Source organism: Wyeomyia smithii, chromosome 3, assembly GCF_029784165.1.
Source record: "Wyeomyia smithii strain HCP4-BCI-WySm-NY-G18 chromosome 3, ASM2978416v1, whole genome shotgun sequence".
Taxonomy (NCBI): Eukaryota; Metazoa; Arthropoda; class Insecta; order Diptera; family Culicidae; genus Wyeomyia; species Wyeomyia smithii.
In genome coordinates, this window is record NC_073696.1 from 185,677,885 (window position 1) to 185,704,418 (window position 26,534).

Genomic DNA, 26,534 nt, shown 5'->3' on the forward strand with positions numbered 1-26,534 from the left:
CAAATGTTGTTATGAATATGTGATCTTTTCAAAAATTTCGCGGAATTTTAGTAACTATCCTTTTTAATCAAGTAGCTTCGAAAATATTAGTTGAAATTAATAAGGTCACATATTTCTTGAAACTAACGTTCGATTAGTCTCAAAAGAGCCCCCATATTAATTGATGTTTATTAAGGAATAAAGAAATGATCCATAACCGTTATTAAGAAGAATGCATCTTTTTTACGAAAGTCACCAAGAATTGGTGACGAGCACCTAAAGTTTGTTGGCTCACTAAAATGGAGGCAATGCTTGACGAAAGTAGTACATATATTATAAAATTAAACCATAATATGGTTTAGAAGTTTTCCTTGAATATTTTCATATATTTTGTAACAAAATTACAACAAGAGTTATCCATTAACAGACAGACGCTTAACAAAACAATAAATTTAATTTTTAGTGTTTCTAAAATATTTATAATTTTACGAATACTATCTAAAACCTAATTTTTGGGAAGGCGCGCGAAAATTTTAAGAGGTAGGCGACATACTTTCTCCATGAAAATGGGATTGCATTTGAAAATAGCTTTTGGCATTCATCGCAAATTCAACTTGTTCTATGTTATTGCTAATATGTACACGTTCAATCATTTCTAAATTTTATCGGTGAAATAAAAAAAAAAATAGCAATGTTCGGGAGTTGGTCACGAACAGTATATTTTATTTTAGAACTTTGTCACGAAAAGTATTCATGAATGTGTTGATAAAGATACGACTCGCGATGACAACTTAAAACAAAATAAAAAACGTTTCTGGTTTCTCCTATAAATATCACACAGTTGAAAGCATGTAAATGTAGAAAATTGTATAAGGCTCTAAGCCCCGCCATTTCGACGCTATTTCAGCATTCCTGACCATTTACAGAACATGTTCCTAATACGAATATTAATCTTCTCTTAAAGGTCACCAACATGTCATTTGTGCGGACTGGGTGTACATTTAATTTATGAAACTTCACTTTGGTTCATTAAATCTTAATGTCATGATTTATCGATCACGAAACTGAAAATATAATTCATGTGATCTAGCGTTCCACGAATGAAATTAGACATTATATTTGAATTCGTGTTTTGGTTCATGAAGTCAGTAATTTATTTCATGAAACTACAATAAAAATTCATTAAACTTAGAATAAAGTTCATAAACTTTGAATTGGATTCATCACTCTGATAAGTTGGAATTTGATTCATGATTATGAATTATTGAAATTATAATTTTTCAACTTAAAACTAAAAATCGTAAAAGATCAGATTTTGTTCACGGTCTTAGATGCCAAACCGTTACGGGTTTGAGGATTTGCGTTTGTAGTAACAAGTTCGACAGTCAGTATTATTTATGATTTGCACGGCAAAACAAAGTAAAGCATAAATTGATAAGTTTTCTTTGGCAGCTTTTCTGCAGCAGTATCATGCGAAAACCTGCCAAAGACGTTCGATACCCTAATCAATTTATAATAACATTTCAACCATTTTTGATCGTTTTTTCTAACGGATTTTATTTTTTCTGAAAAAGTACTGTAAATCTTTATCGATGACATTAGAGAACACAAAATGTTTCTCATCTATTTTTTTTAAACGTCATCTGCATAGCATTGCATTTGCACTTTGCATAGATGTTCTTATGGGCTGAAGATGTCATTTTGTGCTATTACTATTTTTTGTTTTTGGTCACGAATAATTTGGCGGCATCCATAAATTACGTAATACCTATAGGAGGGAGGGGGGATATATTTTTTGGCATTACGATTTGTTATATAGGGGAGGGGGAGGTAAGATCAGCGTTACGTAACAAAAAATCCATGGGGAGACTTTCCAAATATGAGCATTTTTATTTGGCATATTCTTCTACAGCGTTACGTAATTTTTATGGGGGGTAGGTTTTGGCGTTACTTTTCGTTACATATGGGAGGGTGGTGGTCCAAAAATTGGGGTTTTTGCGTTACGTAATTTATGAATGTTGCTAAGGCAATCGACGAGACAGGTGGGGTCAGTTGATTTGTTTTCAACTTTTGACAGCTTAGGTATGTTCGAACGGTCGCAACTTGGATGCAACCCGGATCGAAAAGCACGAAAAACAAACGATCGGTTGCTCCAGTATGGTTAGTGACAATCCTTTACCCAATAATAAAATATCACTTTAGATTTTTTTTCCGGCATTAAAAGATTTTGTGTTTGGTTGTGTTTTGGTTTTGCAACTTGAAAAAACAATTACAAACGTACAAGCAGTGAAACGTCACCCGTGGATTGCCTTATGGATGGTTAAAAAATGTTTTTAGAGACAGAACGGTTTGTTTAATCGGTGTGACTTCTTAAGAAAAGTTGCAGATAACAGTTTTATCTTACTGATAAAAGTATACACAAAAAAAAATTATTTTGCAACACAAAACAAGGAAAACAACTTGTTTCAAAGTTTTTTTTAACTACAAATGGTTTATGGTTGTATGCTCCAGTGTTGCTAAACTCGTTCTAAACAAGCATGCGATACTCCAAGTAGTGTTCTCACCGCTACCGAAATCACACACACAATGGAGTACCTCCACCATTCGAACTGTCTCTCGTTGTTTCACACTTCCTTCATTTCACACCACCGAGTGTTGACGCTTGCGAGTTTTCTTCGCTCCCGAAACCATGGACACACACTCCTATTTACGGTCTTATTCGCGTGCACTCCCCTACTCGCGAGCACGATCAGCCAAAAATAATTGTTTCAAGACGCATCGGAATGGCGTGGCGTGATGCAGCGGATCGATTATAGTTAGCTAAACTGTGTAAATGTAGTAAATGTAGTCAAAATGTCGCCTCAAATTCTCTCAGAAAGCAATATGTTGAACATCATGGACATCCTGAAAAGTAGAGCTAATGTTTGACGTTGATGGTTGCTCTAAACTGGGCTCCTTCGCATTATTGTGGAACAACAACAACAGGGTCTACTTATAAAAAAGTTGGTCACTCAGTTATTTGTTCCTTGGTGCACATTTAAATTTCGAACTCGTACTGAGACATGAAGATCATATCGAATTTACAATCGTCTATATCAAGGCACACCAACATTTTGATTAGGGTGTAATGTATGAACGACAAAATTTTAACTCTTCAATTGACTATTTAGTTCATCCTCAAAAGGACAATTAGTTTTTTAATTCAATTTAGGGTATGATGCTGATCCCATCTCTGTGCTATTCCTGACATTAAAAGCTGTTTTCGGACTAAAAATTTGACGACAGACAGATTTTGATTGCCAACACCCCCGTTTGTGTGCTGCCAAAATACGGCAGTTTTTCACTGGAGGAATTGTCGCTACCGCACATAAGCAGTTTTTTACTAGAAAAGGTAATACCGTTACACTTACCGCTGACGCTGCTACTACTACCGCTACTGGTACTCGCTATCGCTGCTGCCCGCTGCTACATAGTTAGCATCCATCCTTCACTAGTAAACTGATTGCTTTTTCAAGACTTTTTAAAAAATTTTGTTTTATTTCTTGTTATTTTAACACTTTTTAATAACAATTTTCAATAGTAGGGTAGCGAAAGGCTTCGGCAGGTTTTCTGCAGCAATCTTAACCACTGCCGAAGCCGTTCGCTACCTACAATAGTTCAAATAATCAAATTACAATTATCTGTATTTGGGGGCTCATGCGTGGATAATTTTCAATTGATTGCTACAAAAACGACGGGGATGCGTTGGAAACTAAGCGGCTTATACGCATTAAAAAACACAAATTTTGTCCCCTTTTCCGTTTTTATATTTTCATTTTCCCCCCAATGTAGCCGATCTTCCTGAGAAATGTAGTTCTACGTAAAAAAACAAGTCTTTATTATGCTCAACTTCAGTGATGTGTCAAGATAGTTTACAGTTCCAAATTTCCGCTAGCGAAATTTGTCAGAAAACCTGGTTAGAGAACTCACAGGTTTTTCACCAATCTGCAGTTTACAGTTCATGCGAAGCGAATACAACCACCACCTAACTGATTGGGGAGCGGGGGTGATAGATGCAACCGAAAGATCATTCAAATTGATCGAGTTACTGCCGCGGCTTGCAGAATTACGTACACACACAGCTGTTTAAATTGAACAACATTCGTGGGCACACTCGGCACATTATTTAGTTTTCGGCAAAATAGGCACGAATTCTTCTACCGCCTAATTTATCTTTACAGGCGGGACAAATAAGCATTGCCTTCCCTTGTGCGAACAAATCCTTGTGGGCACGACCGTTAATTTCACAACATTGCTAACCGATGTGACAAAAGGCATCGCAGAAACCGCGGGGCACTGGTTTCAAATCATTAATAGGCAGATGACACTTGCCGCACAGCTTCTTATCCATCAATTCTAGCAGGAATCGTATGTTCTCTGCCACAGTTGTTTCAGTTTCAACCGCACTTGATAATACTGTGTTGAGTAAATTTATGCAACCGGACACTCGTCTTATGTTTTACCAACACGTTCACTCGCGAAAACCTTGTTTTACACATGAAATACGCTAGTCCACCTACGGTATTAATCGCGGTTTCTAAACTTGCAAACACTGAATATACCGGCGCACAGTTTGACAGATATGTGTTACGTTTTTAGCAGTCATGAGTCGTATTTATAAAAACGCTCTGAGTAGCTCATGATATTCAGAGTCCAACCCATGGGATCATGAGTCATAACTCATGATTCTTTGAGTCCATGCGACAGCGATGTGTCACGCTTATAATAGCCATGAGTCACATTCTTGAAAACGCTTTTCATAGCTCATGATATTCGGGGTTGACATCATAATATCATGAGTCATAGGTCATGATTCTGTCAGAAAACAACATTCATGATTTCATGACCTGAAAGGTCATGAAAACGGGAAAAAATTTTTACCCGTGTACGTTTTTCGGTTAGTGAGTTTGAGATTTCTATTGACTAAACGGGTTTCGCTTTGAAGTAATTTTCAATTAAAAACTCTAAATTTTGTAAAATTTCCTGGCATTAACACTCAGAAATTTCTTATTTTAATCGCCTAACTCAGCAAAAACATTAATCGCATTGCTTCACACAGGTACTACGAGATTTGTTGGATAAGTGTTAAAAGATTATTGTCGTATGATGAACCATTTTGCATTTTAATTTTTCCACACCACCACACACTACACTAGAATAGGGGAGAGGGGGGCAGTTTCGGACACTTTTTCTATCTTGATCTTTAATATTTTTTTGTTATCTTTAAAAAAAATCTGAATTCATCCTGGCTGTTACTTGGACATCAGAGTATCATATAAGGTTGTTAGTAGTGTGCGTTGATGCGATTTCAATTGTTTTATTTGAATTTTCAAAATTGCTTTTTGGTCGGATGTGCCCCGTGTGTGGGGTAGTTTCGGACAGTCCTGGGGCACATTCGGACAGTGTTGAAAAACTTTTCTAGATTGATGAAAATTTTGCTATTTTCAACTCTTTGACTTTGAGACTGAGATCAGATGCTTCATCAATCTCGAAACTTATCCTTTTTTGTCAAATTTAATTCATAAAATAAAAACCGAGTAAACTGGTTGTGAGAAGGAAAAGATACAAGAACTATGCCATATTTGATTGGTTCAAAGTGCAATGGCATTCGTGATTGTTAAACAACAGCAAATTGGTTCACTTACGCTGCTTTCTGGAACCTTATTCAAGTATTTCATAACATTGAGAAACAATTTTCCAATCGCCTTGGTACACGGTACGTCAATCAATAATTCATCCGGGAACATTCGAGCAAATATTTCTCTAGAAATGTTTCTTCCGCGTTCGTAAATACTTGTTGATCTGAGTTTTTAGACGAGAAGCTCTCTGATTTTTCCGTTTTTAAGTTTCTTTGATTTTTCAGACTACAGACCAAGTTAATTTTTTTAATTCCGCAGGTATCAGAAGCGTGTCTCAAAGACATTAGAAACTCTTCCCAGCTCCTCTTCGTTAATGCTTGCTCTATCGGTTTTCTTTTTGTAGTTCCGAACCATTTTTAGAACTGAGAATCAGTCTAAATCGATTTTCGTTAATAAATAACAATCAAATACAAATTTGGTAAGTGTCCGAATGTGCCCCATGAACGATGTTCGAATGTGCCCCACCACCATCCGGAGACAAATCTTAATTTTATCTAATAAACAAGATATTTGTTTCCCCGTTGTTATCACGTCTTTTCATTACATATTAGTTACGAGCTAAGGTAAGCTACTTGAATTTCTAAATCTCTCACAAAGAAATTAGAGAAATCCTTACAACTTCAAGCTCAAACGGTTGAAAACATGTATGAAAAATGGCACTGTGTTGTTTTCGTAAGTAATAAACAACCAAGAGCTGTCAAACTAAATGGTTGGTGGAAGAGCTGCCTTACTTATATTTTTTGTTTGGTTGAAAATTGCACCATTTGTTTTTTAAGCTCTGTCCGAAACTGCCCCCCTTTCCCTTACTATAATTTGTGAACATCTCAGATTTTCGGAAAATAAGCTTTAAACGGTAGAAATAATTGAGATGACTTTTTACAACTTTCAAATTTTAACTGAACGTATTCTCATCTGTTTGCATTGAAGGTAAGCAAAAGTGGCCAAATCAGTTTTTTTTTTATTCTCGTTTATTTTCCGTCGGTCTAGTTCCGCCACTGTTGTGGCCAATCACCGACCCCCAGGGAGGCGACTCCACACCCAGGACCCTGACTCACGACCCGTTTATTAACGGACCGGCGCCAACGGCTTTACTTCCTCATGCGATGGAAGGCGTGATCCCAGAGATTTTTCGCCTCAGAAAATCTCCCGGTGTCGGCTAGGATTGAATCTAGACCAGTTGGGTTGGTTGTGAGTGGATCACGCCACCTCACAACCATCGACACCTATGTCGGCGGTGGGATTCGAACCCAGGCGTCGAGCGTGGTTGACGGAGACGTTACCAACCACACTAGGCCCCCGCTCAAAAAAAAAAAAATCAGTTTTTATCAACACGAAAATATCATGTTGAAAATGTTGTATTATTTCGATAATATTGACACACATTGGAGTGCCAATTTGACGTTAAATATGTACATTTTCCGCGAAACAGAAATTTTATCTTTTTTAGAAAAAAATATGTAATTTCAGTGAAACCACAAAAACATAATTTTAAGTCAATTACCTCAGAAACCCACTTTACTATAATCTTTTTTTATCATTGATATGCCTTCGAAAACACTTGAAAGTAGGGCTGATATAAATCAATCATACTGAGTGCCGGGTGGTAGCCAATCTTAAAACAGTTGAATCAGAAAAGCGCTTTTTATGTTCTGAGCTGGAAATACGCGTAAATGTTCCTAACAATTGTTGAGTAGGCTTCAGTAGCAAAAAACGGGATCTCCGAACCAATGTCGGAAATAGCAAAAATATAATCACTTTCTCAGTTATATTGTCTCATATAGCACGTATACGAATTGTTCCATTGATCATCTCAGCTCGTATTATTTGTTCCGTGAATATTGAATTTCAACATAAATCTAGAAAAAAAAACCTAAATTAATCCACCTAGCGGTCAGACCCAGCCTTTCTCATTCAAACTTATTATTTGTAAAAATAGATTTACATGAACGCTTCAATCCAATAAATGTGTATTCACTTTTTGGGTTCTAAAATAATGATGTTGTAATTGAAGTATAAAATATGAAATTTGACGTAATGTAAATGCTCAAGAAATAGCGAAATAGAAGAAATGACTCTTAATTTCGAACAATTCAATCACGAGCGATACCGGGAACAATCAAATGGTACGATACCACATTTAAATTATATTGTGGCCACATATATTGATCAAAGCAGGTATAGTTTTAAATAGCCTTTGAATTTCTTTTCTTTCCATAACTTTTGAGCCACATATTAAGTTGTTATGAAGTTTGTTATTTGTAAGTTTGAGAGATGACTCGTTCGTATGACACTAGTTATGTTCAAATAAGTCATGTAATCTTTGAAATAATAGACTTTCGTTGTTTTATCAACAATTTAATACATAACGGTGGCTTAAGTTCAATTATAATCAAATGAAATGGGAACGTATAGGGCAGCCAAACTTTGAAACCACGTGTTAAATCATAATACATCAGTTAACCCTTAACGAGCCCGTTCATCTGATAATACTATTGATCAAATCGGTTGTGTACTTCTTGAGATAATGAAGTTTCGTGATTTGCACAATTTCTTTTCATAACTTTTGAACCACAAGTTCAATCTATATGAAATTTAAAAGTTAAGGGTTTTTAAGATAGCCCGTTCATTTGATACCAAATCGGTATTGAAATCGGTTGTGTGGTTTCTGAGATATTGATGTTTCGTGCTTTTTACATTTTTAAACATAACCTCTTAAATAAATATCCAATTAAAATGAAAAATAGGATCTTATGGGGCAACTAGAACTTTCATTTGCATACAATTTCATTAAAATCGGTGAAAATAAAAATCTGCACATACACACACCCACACACACACACCCACACACACACACCCACTCACACACACACACACACACACACACACACACACACACACAGACACACACACACACATACAAACATACACACAATCATACAAAAAATGCTCAGTTCGTCGAACTGAGTCGAGTGCTGTATACCATTCGGCCCTTTGGAGCACTTTCATATCTTCGGTTTTGCTAGTGATTCCTATACTTTTCTAGGAGAAAAGCAAAAAGTTAAAAAAATTAGTAGCGGAGATCGACCGGAATAATTGTTACAGAGGTGGGATGGCTTTCTCGGTCATATAGACCTTCAATTTTCACGACTTCAATCACGAGCAATACCGGGAACGTACGTATAGCACAATACCAAATTTAAATTTTGTTGAGGCCATATGTTTTGATCAAAGCAGTTACAGTTTTAAATAGTCTTTGAATTTCGTTTCTTTTCATAACTTTTGAACCATATATCAAATTGCTTTAAAATTTCTTACTTGTGAGTTTGAGAGACAACCCGTTCAAATGACACTAGATATGTTCAAATTAGTCGTGTGATCTTTGAGATAATAGACTTTCGTTGTTTTTATAATTTAATACATGACGGTTGGAATAAAAATACGATTATAGTCAAATAAAATGGGAACCTATAGGAAAGCCAAATTTTTCATTTGAGACTAAGATTGTTGAATTCAGTCCAGCCATTTTTGGGAAAACGAGTGAATTTAAAGTCATCGGAACATGTTTCTTTTCACAATTTTTTAACCACGTGTTTGATCATTATAAAATTCATCAATTAACCTTTAACTAGCCCGTTCATTTGGTACCAATATTGATCAAATCGGTTGTGTACTATCTGAGATAATGAAGTTTCGTGTTTTTCATATTTTGATACATTACAGACAAAGTAACAGACCGAATACATTAAAATTCAATAGGGTGTTATGAGGCAGCTAGACCTTTCATTTGACACTAATTTCGTGGAAATCGGTTTAGCCATCTCTGAGAAAAGTGAGTGAGTTTAAGTAGTCTTCGGAATATGTTCCTTTTCATAGCTGGATTTCACGTTTTTAAACATAACAGGCAAAGTAATAGTCCGATTACAAAAAAAAATCAGTAGGGTCTTATGGGGTAATTAGACCTTCCAAATGACACTGGTTTTGTGAAAATCGGTATAGCCATCTCTGAGAAACATGAGTGAGATTAAACACTCTCCAGAACAGGTTTCTTTAAATAACTTCTGAACCACATGTTCAATCTTCATGAAACTCAAAAGTTAGGGGTTTTTTAAGTAGCTTGTTCATTTAAAACCAATTTTGTTAAAATCGGTTGAGTAGTTTCTGAGATAATGATGTTTCGTGCTTTTCACATTTTTAAACATTACCTCTAAGCAAAAAATCCGATTGCAATGAAATTCAATAGAGTCTTATGGAACAACTAGACCTTTCATTTGCAATTAATTTCATGAAGATCGGTCCAGCCATCTCTGAGAAAATCGAGTGAGATTGGGAGAGCGTTACATACACACACACACACACACACACACACACACACACACACACACACACACATACACACACACACATACAGAAAATGCTCAGCTCGTCAAACTAAGTCGATTGATATACGAGATTCGACCCTTTGGAGCACTTTTATACCTTTGGTTTTTCCAGTGATTGCTATACCTTTCTAGGAGAAAGGCAAAAACTAACTAAATCATTTTACCACCTTATGAAACGAATTCTCCTTAACCTACTTCAAATTCTTATGGAGTATGAACTTGAAAAGCGCAAAATTTTGTAGATTTTCAGGTATTATGACTCAAGAATTCATTTATTTCAACCGTCTTCTTCAGAAAACAGAATGGTGCATCACCTTCCAGCTTAATTAATAAACGTTGACAGTCACTACACTAATAACGCTATAGTCTTCAAAGTACACATATAAAATTGTCGAAAAATATCCTTGAATGGTAGAAATTTATAAGACGATATTCTATAAATTTAGAATCGGAATGTATACTCATCTGCTTCTACCGTGTTGAAGATAATTACCCATCAACAGTATGATAAATTTTGGATTACCGTAAAATGAAAGCTGGAGTAGTGACTTAAGTGGTGACGTGAATACGGGGGTGTGGTGAAAATGGTTTGTTGTATAAAATCTTGGATAAATTTGAAGTTAACCATATATCCATTGCTGGTCCATTCCGTAAGACCAGATAATCGTATTTTGTTCATTTTTTTCGTGTATTCTCCGCGTAGGCCGGTTTAATGAGATGAATAATGGAGCTAAAACCCTATTGATTTTCAGTTAATTACAAATCTCCCTCAAACGAAAGAGTATTTGTAAGTCAAGTGGACGTTTAATCCCGTTTCCGGTAATTATGTATCTGATGACTTTGAATTTCATTTCTTGTCTAAAGGATGGAGGAGATAGTAATTTCATGATAGATTTTAATGATAAAAACGCAGTTCTGGAGGCTTGATTTTACCCCATGGAACTGAGATGATGACTCGAGATTATTGCAGGTGCGCAGAAATCTATATTAGCAGTAATTTGCTGGTTCTATTTCGGTACACTTATTACATAAATGGAACAAGTTTATTTACCGTATTTCGCCTTTTGTCAGTGTTAATCTATTTGGGTCCACATCTAAGTGTAAGATTTTCTGTCACTAACGCACAGCTGGACAGTGAAGACAGAGAAAGCTGATCGTTTATAGTTGCTTATCTGATTTTTGCCGCTAAGGTTTGTTAGTTTGTTTTTATCTCCAATTATTTCATTGTTTGGTACGTATAGAACTAAATTTATGTATTGTACACAAAGATTATCGCCTGTCTTCTAGAAAGGTATAGCAATCACTGGAAAAACCAAAGATACAACAGGGATCCAAAGGGCCGAATGCCATATACCACTCGACTCAGTCAGACGAGCTGAGCATTTTCCGTATGTGTGTGTATGTAACAAACTCACTCATTTTTCACAGAAATTGCTGGACCGATTCTCACAATCTTAGTGTCAAAGGTCTTACATACTAGACTACATACTACATACTAGAAGGTCTCACATACTTTAATTTTACGGCGACAGGCCGATTAACGATCCAGTGCCCAATCCAGAACACGTCGCCATGTCACCCGGACTTGGGCTGCTACCTATTACGCGGGCATCCTAGTCGACAGCACACATTTAACTAGTGCGGCGTTAACCCCGAAGTCGTAGGTCTCTATCGGGATTCCTGCTAAACATTGTTTTCGCTGATCGTTTTTCCGGCATTCTAGCTACATGAACAACAAACACACTGTAGCATGCCGTGTTTTATTCGCTTGATAGTTTGCCGCCAAGGTTTAACCGCAAGATTTTACGTTCACAGAGACCAAAAGCTCACCGATCAGCCTCTTTCGGTGTCCTTGCTTCGTGGTCATAGAGGGCCACCGGGAGAATCAGTGTTCAATAGAATATTAGTTTTTGCACGGATTTGCACGGTGCGGTACCTAAGTTGGTTACACAATCCGTAGAAGGCCCTGTTTGCGGTCGCTATCTGCTTCCGTATCTCACGAGTAACGTCATTGTCGTACGTCACCGATAAATAAATTTGTCGATTACATCAAATGATTCCCCATCTATCAACACTGCAGCTCCAACATCCGCCGCCACGCTCTTTACCAGCCACCAAGTACTTCTTTTTGGCAGAGTTTAAAACAAGCCCAATTCTCGCAGTTTCCTTCTTAAGGGGTCCAAAGGGCTCTTTCACTGCTCTACGGGTTATGCCAAAGATTCCGATATCGTCCGCGAAACCAAAGAACATGTGAGACTTCGTCATGATGGTATCACTTCTCTGCACGCCTGTCCTCTGTATAGCACCTTCCAATGCGATATTTTTTTTTATTATTATTATTTATTATCAAAATATATACATAATAATTATAAACTACACCTCAACATATATATATATATATATATATATATATATATATATATATATATATATATATATATATATATATATATATATATATATATATATATATATATATATATATATATATATATATATATATATATATATATACATAGATATTTCTTAAAAGTTCTTTGAAAAACATATCTGTTGTTCCACCTTCTTTCTCTAATAGTTTTTTGGAAAACAAATAAATCACTGTGTGGGTAACTACACAAATTATAGCTCATACAACTTACTACTAACCACAAAGCGGCCTTATGCATCGGGTGCGTAAAGCTTGTATTCCATGACATATTGAACATTAAGTCTGACAGTCCGTCACGCTGCTTCAAACCATTTAACATCACGAAAGTGCCCGATTTCTTGCCAACTCGGTTAACGGTTTCACTTCAGGAACCACCAAAAATAGTACGGGAGCTCCGTAGCCGCAAGGTTACAGAGTCCGCTTTGATAAGCGGGTGGTCGTGAGTACGAATCTTAGTAGAATCAGGTCATTAAGTTATCCCTTCCTTCAATCTGAACTCTACAGTACCCCCGTTTCTTCAACCAGATTGACGCTCAGAGGCCAAAAACTGTCTCCTAATGCCATTTTGAAATCCAAGATGACGACTTCCGGTTTCCGAAAAACAGCGGCAAATGGCCAAATACCACCTAATATGGGTATTTCCGGAATTGTTATGACGCACTGAAGCCACAAATCGACCTCAAACAACATTTTGAATTGTAAGATGGCGACTTCCGGTGTCAGGGAAACAGCCGAAAATGATCAAATACCACTCAATATGAGCGTTCCTTTAACCAGATTGACGCACGGAGGTCGGAAATTGTTCCCATGTAGGGTAACCCCCGGGTTACCCTACCAGGAATTGTGATATTTTGTGTGAAGGAATCTACACCTAACCACGAATTCCTGTACGCACGGTCACACGACCGTGCGGAGTCTCTTATACTTAACGATTAATTTGAGTCTTACATGAGAACTTACAGCTACCCCTAGAGTGTATTTCGCGAGAGACAATTTCCCCTCGCGAAATCATCACCTATCCTCATTACCCTAATGGCCTTTTCTCGGCCTGACTCTATTTTGGATCACTTAATTTCAATTCTACTGCGAGCGGGGCGCCGTGCGCTCGTCACTCTACCTTGTTTACAAACATTTTCGGTAACTCACTTCTCGCGCGTCGATGAGTTACCGATCCATCAAGTAACCAACCTCGGACTTTGGTTTGTTTTAATATAATTTGCTTACGGGTGTCGGCTTTCGTCACCCAAGCCAAGCGGAAGACTTGGCTTCAACAGTAAGCAAGCTCTGACCTACTTTCGCGCACAGCTGAAGGCTGTGCCAACGTTGAAAAGAATGCGGTAGGAAACCGGCCTCTTTTCGGGGTTCTAACTATGTCATCTAATGTGACGGAGCCCTGTAGGCATCTACGGGACGCGTGGGGGCCGTTACATCTGCCCCACCTCCGATGATAGAGCTTCCGTGAAGCGTCGAGATCTACCGGTAAGTACCGAGGGTTGGCTACTTTTACATACATATATGAGACAATTTCGAATTTACATGGATTAACACTATCTCTCGTCACAATTCTTCCTAATAAAATTTTCATATCGGCTGCGTGCTGGTGCTGCGTATCGGTGCCCGCTGCTTGGTTGACGTATTTGGACCTGTGGGGGGGGGGCGTCCGGCGGTGGAGGTATTCGTCGCCTGGTGATATCGTCATCTGTGTAGTCGGTTGAATACCCGGAGCGCCGTGCGCGCCGTCATAGTGGAGGCTCGCCCGGTCCGCCGCGTTCGAGTTTGTGTTTGTGTGAATTCCTTCTTTGGCAGGGTTCCGCCCTGCGTTTGCCGCATTTGTTTTCCTACTTGCGCACTCTCCATACTGCGCATGCAGCTGGGTGCCTGGTTGATGCTATTTTACGTTGGGTTGCCCCTGCTATATTATTACGGGGTTCAATAACTCTGGGTAATCCTTACTTGGCGTAAATTCAAAGCTTAGCCGGTCAATTCTTTGGAACAGTAGGGGGTCAGCTGATTTCGTTGGCTTGACCTACTTTTGTCTCGGGGTGCTGTACCTTGCATTGTTTTGCTTGCAATGTTTCCACTTGTTCTGTCGGTTTGTTTGATGTGAATGATGTGAATGCAAACCTGAATTTTGCAATTCAATTGGGTTCGGCCAGGATATTGTCCCCTTGATTTCCGTTGATGGTTTTTCCTCATAGAGTGTGATAAATCATTGGCTCTGTAGCAAAACAAAACTGCTTTTTACACTAACACTTTACACTCGCGACAATAACCCTTTATGTCGACGTTTTTTTATTATTATTTTTTTTTTGATTTCCGCTTTTTCTTATTTTTTCCCCTCTCTCACTAGCAGCACTACTTTCCAAGCTTCTGAAGCCTTGAGAAATTGTTAATTACTTTTCACTTTTATTTCCCAATTCTTTTTTAAATAACACTGTTTTTCCTCCGCGAGCACTACGCCACGATAGAAGCAATCATAAATGTATCCGTCGCCTGCCAGGATTACACAAAATAACACACTTTTGCCTAAAAAAAAATTTCTTCTGCTGCTTAACACTACTTGTGTTCTACTGCCACTAATGGTTTCTTTTATATGGGGTTGCGTTTTGTTTTCTAAGATAAGTTACTTTACTGAATGGTAATCCAACTGCAGCAGCTGATGTGGAAGCACTTGCGTGACAAAATATAAGCGTTTGCCTGAAACCAACTTTTCTATATTTCACTACACTCGCAACAATCACCGGCCGCATTGAGCAAAACCGTAAGCCGTTTTTTTTTTTTTGCACAAACTGATAAGACAGCAACGGACCTTCCAAGTGCTGCCTATTTTCTTTATAATCAAAACACTAAATTCTTTGTTGACTCGTTTACCGACTGATATTTCCGTGTTTCGTTATTGTTTCTTTGCCACTTCAGCAAGCTGCTGTCGATAAAAGACTGTATTTCCACCAATGAAAGATATTCTAAGCCACTTGAAGCATAACTAAATCACACCCGATCCCGTGTTGACATATTCTGCGACGAAATTACTGTTACTTGCTGGGTTCCTTTTCCCGAACCAGCTGTCACCAATATGTAGGGTAACCCCCGGGTTACCCTACCAGGAATTGTGATATTTTGTGTGAAGGAATCTACACCGAACCACGAATTCCTGTACTCACGGTCACACGACCGTGCGGAATCTCTTGTACTTAACGATTAATTTGAGTCTTACATGAGAACTTACAGCTACCCCTAGAGTGTATTTCGCGAGAGACAATTTCCCCTCGCGAAATCACCACCTATCCTTATTACCATAATGGCCTTTTCTCGGCCTGTCTCTATTTTGGATCACTTAATTTCAATTCTACTGCGAGCGGGGCGCCGTCAAACCGATGTCATGGCAACAGTTTCCTGAAGCCGCCGCCGATGATGATGGCGCTTCTGTTGGAAATATGGTCATAAGCTCCGTTCATTGTGCCGCATGTGTTACTGTATGGATTTTTTGCGTGCTTCTAACTACATCGAATGTAGGGCTATTCGGAACGTGTTGAAACATGTTTGAACGTGACCATTTATATCCTGCGCAAAATCTATAAAACGTTCAAAACAAAACAATCGTTTTTCGCTTCCTGCATTTCTTCACCCCACTTGCAGCAACAGTTGATCTCGCACGGACGGTGCTTAATCGGCTGTTTCGCAAGCACTGACAGCCTTTTGACGTATAATCGAGCCAGAGAGCCAGAGAAAAACGGCTTCAAGCGAAATGTATGGGGATGACGTTCGTGACAGGGATGTGGGCGCCGTGCGCTCGTCACTCTACCTTGTTTACAAACATTTTCGGTAACTCACTTCTCGCGCGTCGATGAGTTACCGATCCATCAAGTAACCAACCTCGGACTTTGGTTTGTTTTAATATAATTTGCTTAAGGGTGTCGGTTTTCGTCACCCAAGCCAAGCGGAAGACTTGGCTTCAACAGTAAGCAAGCTCTGACCTACTTTCGCGCACAGCTGAAGGCTGTGCCAACGTTGAAAAGAATGCGGTAGGAAACCGGCCTCTTTTCGGGGTTCTAACTATGTCATCTAATGTGACGGAGCCCTGTAGGCATCTACGGGACGCGTGGGGGCCGTTACACCCAAATGCCATTTTGATATGCAAGATGGCGACTTCCGGTTTCCAAAAAACAGCGGCAAATGAACAAATACCCTTTAAATCGACCTATCAACCTCATACAATCTTTTAAATTGTAAGAAGGCGACTTCCGGTGTCTGGAATACAGCCGAAAATGACCAAATAACACCCAATATGAGTGTTTCTTCAACCAGATTGACGCTCAGAGACCAAAAATTGTCTCCTAATGCCATTTTGAAATCCAAGATGGCGACTTACGGTTTCTGAAAAACAGCGACAAATGACCAAATACCACCCAATATGGGTATTTCCGCGATTGTTATGACGCACTGATGCCACGAATCGACCTCAAACAACATTTTGAATTGTAAAATGGCGACTTCCAGTGTCTGGAAAACAGCCGAAAATGACCAAATACCACCCAATATAAGTGTTTCTTTAATCAGATTGACGCTCAGAGGCCAGAAATTGTTTACAAATGCCATTTTGAAATCCAAGATGGCGACTTACGGTTTCTGAAAACCAGCGGCAAATGACCAAATACCACCAAATATGGGTATTTTCGAGATTGTTATGACGCACTGAAGCCACAAATCGACCTCAGACAACATTTTGAATTGTGAGATGGCGACTTCCGGTGTCTGGAAAACAGCCAAAATTGACCAAATACCACCCAATAAGAGTGTTTCTTCAACCATATTGACGGTCAGAGGCCAGAAATTGTTTCAAAATGCCATTTTGAAATCCAAGATGGCGACTTCCGGTTTCTGAAAAACAGCGGAAAATTACCAAATACCACCCAATATGGGTATTTATTATTATTTATTATTATTATTTATTTAACACTCAACATCTGACAATCATAGTCTTAATGAATAATTAATTTCCGGAATTGCTATGATGCACTGAAGCCACAAGTCGACCTCAGACAACATTTTGAATTGTAAGATGGCGATTTCCGGTGTCTGGAAAACAGCCTAAAGTGACCAAATACCACCCAATATGAGTATCTCTGGAACGAGAATGGAGCTGAAAATTGACCTCAGATACCATTATGAATTGTAAGATGGCAACTTCCGGTTTCTAAAAAACAGCCAAAAATGGCCTATTTCCATACAATATGAGTATCTTCGAAACCAGATCGATACACAGGAGCTAGAATCGACCACAGACACCATTTTGAATACGAAGATGGTGACATCCGGTTACTGGAAAACAGCCGAAAATGACCAAATAACACCCAATATGGGTGTTTCTTAAACCAGAATGACGCTCAGGGGCCAGAAATTGTCTCCAAATGCCATTTTTAAATCCAAGATGGCGACTTACGGTTCCTGAAAAATAGCCCAAAGTGACCAAATACCACCCAATATGAGTATCACCGAATCCATAATGATGCAAGGAGCTATAAATTGACCTTAGACAACTGTTTGAATTGAAAAATGGCAACTTCTGGGAAACAGCCGAAAATAATCAAATACTACTACATATGGATATGTCCGTAATCGCAATGATATAGAGAAGCCAAGCATTGACCCTGAACAAAATATTGAATTAGAAGATGACCAATTTCAGTTTCTGGAAAACAACGAAAATAACTGAAATGCACCCAATATATATCCGAAAAAGAGGTCATGTACAAAAGCCAAAAGTCGAGGATGTTGTCATTCCGATAAAACCAATCATTTTTAAACGATATAATCCAATCACAAGGAATCAATGAATTGGAAATGTTTAAAATTATTAAATTAAACACTAAAATAGGCGGGACGGAGTTTGCCGGGTCAGCTAGTTTGCAAATAATATTCAGAGTTTATTATTGTACAACTAGCACAAAAAATAACAAACTGTACTTCATATTGAACACACTTAAAAATGAATTTCAAGCTTGGTAATTTATATTACCAATTATCAAGGTTTAACCAAAGATGAAGAATAACTAGATACACATACCTTTTAGACCTTCTCATATACCTTACGAACGTCAAGTAATATGGCGCCCCCGAACGACTCCCAGAAACATTAGTGGTGAAGGTGGTGGTATTTTGCACGAACTGTCAAATACGAGCTTGACAATAACAATTACGGGAATTTCTTGTCAAACCGATAGCGCACAAACACAGTTGATGTTTCTTAAACGCGTTGAGGGCGCTTCGACCTTGTTGACAGTCACATTCATGGAGCTGTGTGTCTTGTTATTGCTCGTCTTAGGTTTAACCTTAACCTACTGAGGATTCAGAAAAGAAAGAATGAAAACCATGATTCAGCAAGACTACCGATATTGAGGATGTTTCAGGTCGAAATTTCAGTTAGGTTGAACCGAGATTTACGACAAAACTGGACAGCTATCATTTTTTTTCAACCGAGCACTAAATAATAATTTTTGGCACTAAATTTTAAGTGTGAAGACCGAACAGATCCAATCATATTTAACCAAATTTTTAGACATAGTTGTTGAGCTTTAATCAAATTTTAGATGTCTGGTGATGACAAAATCTCAGTCAAGCTGAAATTTATGCTTTTATGAACACGTTTAATGGATTAAAATAAATAGGGTATCGAACGTCTTCGTCAGTGGTTTTCTTCGGCAGGTTTTTGCATAAGATTGCTGCAAAAAACCTGCCAAAGAAAACCACTGACGAAGACGTTCAATACCCTATTACATTAAACAAATAGAGAGAATTTTTATAAAATGGGCAATTCAAAACTCTGTCAATAAGGTTATCTGAAGTAAAAATTTAAATTTCATTGTGATAGAAAAAAATTAAGAAATAGTACAAGTTATTTGATAAAAAGCTGCAAAAATCAGTGGAGACTTTAGTAATTCAATTCAATTATGTGGCTTTTGAGCACATATTAATTTGCACTCAGAGCTGGTAAGCTACTTTTCTATAATCAAGGTTTTATAATTAATGTTTGATATTCATTTGAATATCAGATCAGCCTAACAGTTGAAAGGCAACGAATAGTTTTAATTAGTCATATAAATTGAACTTTGAGATGAGACTACAAAAAAAATGAAAAAGCGCGAATGGTAAATTGATATTTAAAACAAAATTCCTAACCGATATTGGTTAAGGCGAAAGATGCTTTGAAACATTGTTGTCGCTTCGGTATTAACTGTGGATGTGCACAATGCGACGGCCAAAATGGGACAAATGCTGTATATAAAAAAACGATCTTGCACCGTCTAGCCGAAAAAATACTGCACGACACACGAAAACATCCCATAGTAAACAAACCATCATCGAATGAAAGCGAAATGGTGTCACTAAAAGGTAGAAAGTTTTCATTAGAAGCTCCGTTAGATCACGCGTACAATATCGTTCACACTTTTGAACTAATGAAAACCAGTCGCAATTCGACAACCCACATGTTTCAGTATGTCCATCAACCGTCGTCAGAGAGTTTCCTTCAGAAGTAAAGCCAGTATTATGAGTTTGTTCTTATGGAATGCGATTGTCGTGACGTGTTTTAGCTTACATATTTTCGCAAGCTGTTACGCCTATAACGAGAGCAACTTCCGTGGCGCCGATCATGGCCGATCGTTACTGTTTCCGTCCTCAAGTACTATCCAGTTGTCGATCTGCACAAGCTCAGGAGGGCCGCTCTTCACACCGAAGAAAGTATATCCGTACAGAAGATTGGGTGTCAATCTAGGATTCCAGGTGAACTATGCGTTGCCTTATCGGTTGAAAGACTTTTACAGCTATCCTACTTGGGCTCGGGCTATGGTCGATATTGTTAAAGGACGCGTTTTACCGACTGAGGTTGTTACTGCCAGGGCTGCTCGAAAACGACGATCCAACCGACACCTAAGTGCAGGAGATATTTATCAGGCGCTAACCGAAGCATTGCAAATTTCTGGTTACGATGAAGACTGCTTGGTGAAAAGTGTCTGTGAATTGGCTCATAGTCCTTTTCACAATACTGAAGACGATTTGTATGCAGAAATATTGCAGTTTGTTTTAAGGTAAGACTGTGTAAGTTGTGCGGTAAACAAAACAAAAATAATGTGATTCTTTCTATTGTCTAGCCCTTCGGAACATAAATCGTTTGAGCCACACGAACGCGTTATGAGGGTTAAATATGAAACTGCAGAACGACTGGGAAGAGCGGGAGCTGATTGCCATTTTCTGTATCCAAAGTGTAGGAATTCGTTTCTTAACGATATAAGTAATTACGTTGAAGAAGGTTAATTTAACATAATGCATTAATGACGAATGGCACATGGTTAATGTGAAAAGATGACATCCTAACTTAGTTGATACGTAGAGTTTTGTGAGTTTCCGTGTTATTTAAAGCCCCAATTCAACTATATGTACCTCCCGACTGCATCCAGTTTGTCTGTAGATACAATTCTGATTTGACGCTGGTAGAGACAGTTGAATGCTTGCTTACGCCTGCTTTACGCCTTCGGGCGGTTTTCACCTGTCAATTCGGGTGGGTAATTTTTGGCGCCGACTGACTATTTCCACAAATCATCATTGGAAAAAAACTACGTTTTACTAAAAGTTTGTAATCTGTATGGTTCGTTACGGTTTTCTTATTGGACAATCTAACCTTTCTTTGAGATGAATCGCTTCTGCTATACGGATGGAATATTTTCACACGGTTTCCTTGCGAGAGGTTTTTCACGCGGTATTTTGAATGAACGCGTATTTTTCTACGCAGATTTTCGAATTAATTATGTTGCTCACGCAGAATTCTGAATTACCGCGGTTTCTTAGTGCGGATTCCGTTTTCAGGATTCCTTATCGAGGACGCTCACGATTCCAATGTGAGGAATCCTAGGGAATCTATGCGAATTGTATGTGTTCGTCCGGGTTCAGTTCAGTAACAATTATGAGTTCCGTTGCCTAACGTTATGAATTTTGTCGTTATCATACATAAAGGCGTGCTGGCAGCGTCGGAATTGATTCGTTTTTGCAGTTTGCATTCATTTTGTTCATTTTAAGCAAAAATTTGGTAATGTAAAGTGACGCTACAATTTATATAACTTACACAAGTTGAAAACAAGAGGGTTTTTTATTTCTGCAACAATTTTTTAGTTGCGTTGCAATGTTTCAAACCCTCGATGTGAGACCACGCACCTCTCATACAAATTATACAATGAGAAAAATCATGAATATATGCCACAGCATGTGGTTTGGAAAGAACGACACCATGGAAAACCATGCAGGATAATATCCGATTCACTAATTTCAAATAAAACCGTGACTCTTTGCAGCAGCTTTAATCAATATTTAATTATCAAATATTTTCATGATTTCTTTCTATTGCAGATTAAAAGATATTAAGCCCAATGATTTAAAATGTTATCGTCAGGAATTATCTAGCATTATCTTAGCAGCAATGAAACGATATTATAGCTAGTTTTAAGTCGGTACAGGAACCTTTTTCACCATCTTAGAACTTATGGGGTATCGTACAGTACATTAAGCGGCATCCATAAATTACGTAACGCACATAGGGGGGAGGGGGGTATCCTAGAGCGTTACGATTTGTTACACAGGGGAGGGGGGGAGGCGAGTTCAGCGTTACCTAACAAAAATTCTCTGGAGAGACTCTCCAAAAACGAGCATTTTTATCGAGCAAATCCTTCTACAGCGCTACGTAATTTTCATGGAGGGGTGGGTGTTGGCGTTACGTTTCGTTGCGTATGGGGGGGTGGGGGTCCAAAAATTGGCTTTTTTGCGTTACGTAATTTATGGATGTCGCCTTACGCATATTGGAAAAAGGAGGTATTTGAGAAAAGTCAAATGTTTTGCGACTCTACCTCCTAGAGTTGTATGAGATTTAGTAACGTCACGTGGATAATTATTAAAAATAAAAAAAAACTATTTGCAAAATTGTAACTAAAAAAAATATTTGCAAAATGTTATGCTTATTATATGTCAATAAAAAATATTCACAGCTTTTCCCAGGAAAGGTTTTGTTTTATCATTTTTTTAGAGACAACAGCAGATCCCCAAGTTTCGTCAATTTTAAAGACATTTGGTGTCAAAAAAGGTTCGGAAAACGGAAAATTCATGCCTTTCATCGATCAAAAAACTCTACTCCACTCGGTCCATGGTTGCAGTTCGCCAGGTTTTCAGTCTGCGTAGACTCCTTGTCCGCTCTGCACCTCTCCGTCTCGTTGTTGACGGATTGGTTTCAAGCAGGCCTCAACATCGTCAAATGAAGCACCAAAAGGAGAACACGCAACCCCTTCGTCTCATTCGCTGCTACTGAAACTTCGCAAACTCAGTTCGGCTGGTGTTAGCCAAAGAGAAGATGAACACTCTTCATATTCCACACAACTGTTGCATGTGTAATCTTTTGCGTTCTGCTTTGCCTTTCGTCTTTCGGATGAAGTTAAAACAACTTTAACTAACGAAAATATTGCTCCAAATGAATTTCTACAATCGTCGTCGTCGTCGTAGTCTTCATTATCGAACAGAAGCGACTATAGTCAGCTTCAATGAAATCGTCACTTGGATGGATCAGGATAAATTACTTCGGACAAACAGGGCGTTGATCAGAGGGGATTCACTGCTGTCAAATTCCATATATGTGTGCGTTATCGCAGATCAACTCTGGTCCATGACGTTTGTTGGTCCATGACGTTTGTAACTATGAACAATAACGGGGGAAAAATATCACTACACAACACATTCATGAAAGTTTTCCGCGATTTCTCGCGTTTTGATAAAAAAACGTTCCAATTATATAATATTTCACATCGATCAATTTCATGACTAAAAAGAACAAAAACCAAAACAAACGCCATGTTGCCAAATATGTTGGTTACACGATGTTTGACAGATAGATCCCCACTGGCGTTGATGCTGCTGCTGCGTCTTAGGCCGTGGACCGTGGCTTGCGTTGAAAAGACGGTTCGCTTTGCCGTGGGTTGCCTAAGTAGAGCTGTACATTAACCAGCGATGGGGCGAGTCGCCTTCACAGCGCAGACCGCGCCAGCATGTCCATGGCCTTAGACATAAAGGAGCAGCAATAAGGGCTAGGAAAATTAAACTTTAAAGCTGATTTATGCGATTTGTTACATATTACATATTGAACATTTGAATGTAAACGGGGCGGGACGTAATGTAAATAACACGTGTAATGAGACATGTAATGTGTAACGTGTAACATATAATGTATAATGTGTAACATGTAATGTGTAACATACATCGGTAACGAAATCTCTCAACTAATCTAGTTGATCGAGACCGCTATTAGCCCTAAGGCTTAGCGTGCGATATTGTTGTTTGTAATGTGTAACATGTAGCGTGTAACATGTTCCACGCAACGATTTGCCAAGCCAAATTTGCAACCAAATACATCAATCACAGCACCCAAAATGCTTGTCCTTACCTCACAAGTCAAAGCGAAGAAAATACCTTGCTTCGGTTCATCGTCACCATTAGACCTGTGTGCCGACCATATCATCGGCGGCGGCGGCGTAGAAAACATTTTACCTCGGCGGCGGCCAGCGCGCGGCGTGACGCCGTTGGCTTTTATCGGCGGCGGCGGCGGCGGCGGCGTGTATCGGCGTGACACTAATTACCACTTATAATTGCGCATAATGTGTGCTTTGAACTCTCATTTTCGGTTATTTGTTGATTCAACGTTAATAAAAAAAATTATTGCGTCAGGGTTGACACGATGTCAAAACTAGAAATAAAAATGGAAAGAAATCAAGTAAACAAACAATTGAGCAACCAGAAAATAATAAACCAAGTAGAGAAAGTAAAACAAGTGTAAATCCCAAAAAAATTGCATGGAACACTATTTCCAAAGACGTTCTGTTTTGAAAAAAAAAATAGATAGTTTGTCGATGAGTTCGTTTTGATTAACCGTAAACCGACTTTGGGAAAATTCGATAGATCTTACGTTAGAGGGTCGTTTTCAACTTTCATATATTTTGTTAGGTTACCCATGGAAAAACTGAAAAAATGGGATACTCTTTTCATTCAAATAGAGTTCTTCGTTTAACTCCACAGATTCTTCATTACCATCTGGAAAATTTTTGTTCGCTCGAAATAGCGTTGAAAAAAGCAACAAAATCACATGAACTATGTGATGTCATTACTATGAAAATCACCCTTAAATATGATGGGTCGAAGGCGATCCATTCTGACCGAAAAATCCGCAAATATCACCATGGTAATGGAAAATAGTTGAAAGTGTTTTTTTCGATGCCTTAACGTTCAAGCAACAAAGTAAGGAGAATTCAGCGAAAAACATAGTCGATTTTCAGTGAAACCTCGCATATTGATCTAAAAAAACTTGGTATTCTAGAGAAAACTAAAATCTTTACCAAAAAATAGATGAAAAACCACTAATCATTTTTTCTAGGGTGGTTTACCGGTAAAACAAAAACCGGTAAAACCGGTAAAACCGATATATTTTCAATACCAAAATACCGGTATTGGAGAGACGAAAAAACCGGTATTTTCGGTATTTTTCTTAAAATGGAAAAAAAACTTCCCACAATATTCATAAATCTTTGTTAGGCTAATGAATGCTTCTCACTTAGGTAGTCGTTACAAATAACATGATGATGTATACAGGGTGTAAGGTAGCTCACTTTTAATCAAATCCTTTAAGGGATAGAGGACCCTATTTGATGAAAAAAATTCTGCGCATATGGTCAAAATTTAACTACTGCAAAGTTATTCTCTTCTTCTAGTTTTCGGGTATGTTTACCTTTAACGAGGTCTATCACAAGAAGTATGATAGCTAGTTCAATGCTGTTGGTTTTCTTGAAAAGCTGAGAAAATTTCTTAATCAATAGTGTCTCAAAAATGTCGAATTAGGAAGAACAAGAAGCCTTTAGAAAGGAACAAATATGAAATCAAATGTTTTTGAGAACTTAACAGCAATTTTCCCTCTGAAATGTGTGATAAACATAGAGTTTGTTGTTAACCAAATTAAACATTGGAGTCTACTCTACTAGTTGTTCTCTGACACCAAGCACCTAATTCTTTTAGTTTAGATACTATTTCACTTTAGAAGCAATCAGCCGCACCTTCGTTTAGTGTGGTAGAATTCACAATTTTCTGCTCGTTTAAGGCAAACATAACCAAAAACTGAAATTAGTGAATAACTCTGCAGTAGTTGACTTTTGACCATATGAGTAGAAGGATTTTTTTCATCAAACATGGTCCTCTATCGCCCCTTGATGGATTTTAAGTGAGCTCCCTAATATAATAAATACATTTAGACAGAAGCAACATTATATATATCAACTTTCCCTCACCTATTTACCATTTTTTGTTATCTTTTTGTTTGTTCTGCTCGGATTCAGACAATGTGTTTGTGTGTATCGATAATATGTCAAAAAACTTCAATAAAGCATTTATTTTTTAAGTATAACAGCTTATCTCTTCACACACTCATACTCACAGAGGCAACGCGCGGGTAGGTTCAAAACCTACCAGTTTAACTACAAATTATGAGGCAGTGATTACAATTATATCAGTGAAAAAACGCAAGACATTATTCATTTTATGCTATTTAAAAGTAAAACTAAAAAAAAATAAATAAATATAAATTTGGATTAGGAATTTATTATTTGTTGAGACAAAGTGTTATAATCAACCAAAAAAGATTTTATCCTAAAAATTACTGCTCCTTGAAAAAGTGAAATTTAAATAGCTGTAGCATGGTCAAAGCTTCGTCGCCCGTACCGCAGCGGGCTTTTATTAGCAACTAGCTGAATGTGCCCGGCCTCACCCGTGTACAAGTTTCTGCTTTTTCTATTTCAAATATTTATTTCTTTTCAGTTACAAACTTGTTCACATGCCACATTTTTCGTTTCTCCATTAGAAGCTAAAGTTAATAAAATAATAATAATAGTAATAAATAATTTGGACGAATTGTTTAAAGAGCATCGAACAGAATAAAAAAGCATTTACCTTCGATTCATTCGGATTCGTAAAAAGTATTCTGGTCTGATCGTGATTTCT

At 38.0% G+C, this 26,534-nt stretch overlaps 1 protein-coding gene across 1 annotated transcript; it reads left to right on the forward strand.

The window, feature by feature from the left end:
- Positions 1–19,961: 19,961 nt before the first annotated feature.
- On the forward strand, positions 19,962–20,777 carry LOC129728914 (uncharacterized). Its single transcript, XM_055687389.1, has 2 exons — positions 19,962–20,551; positions 20,615–20,777. The coding sequence occupies exons 1-2, from the start codon at positions 19,962–19,964 to the stop codon at positions 20,775–20,777; spliced, it is 753 nt and encodes a 250-aa protein (XP_055543364.1).
- Positions 20,778–26,534: the final 5,757 nt, after the last annotated feature.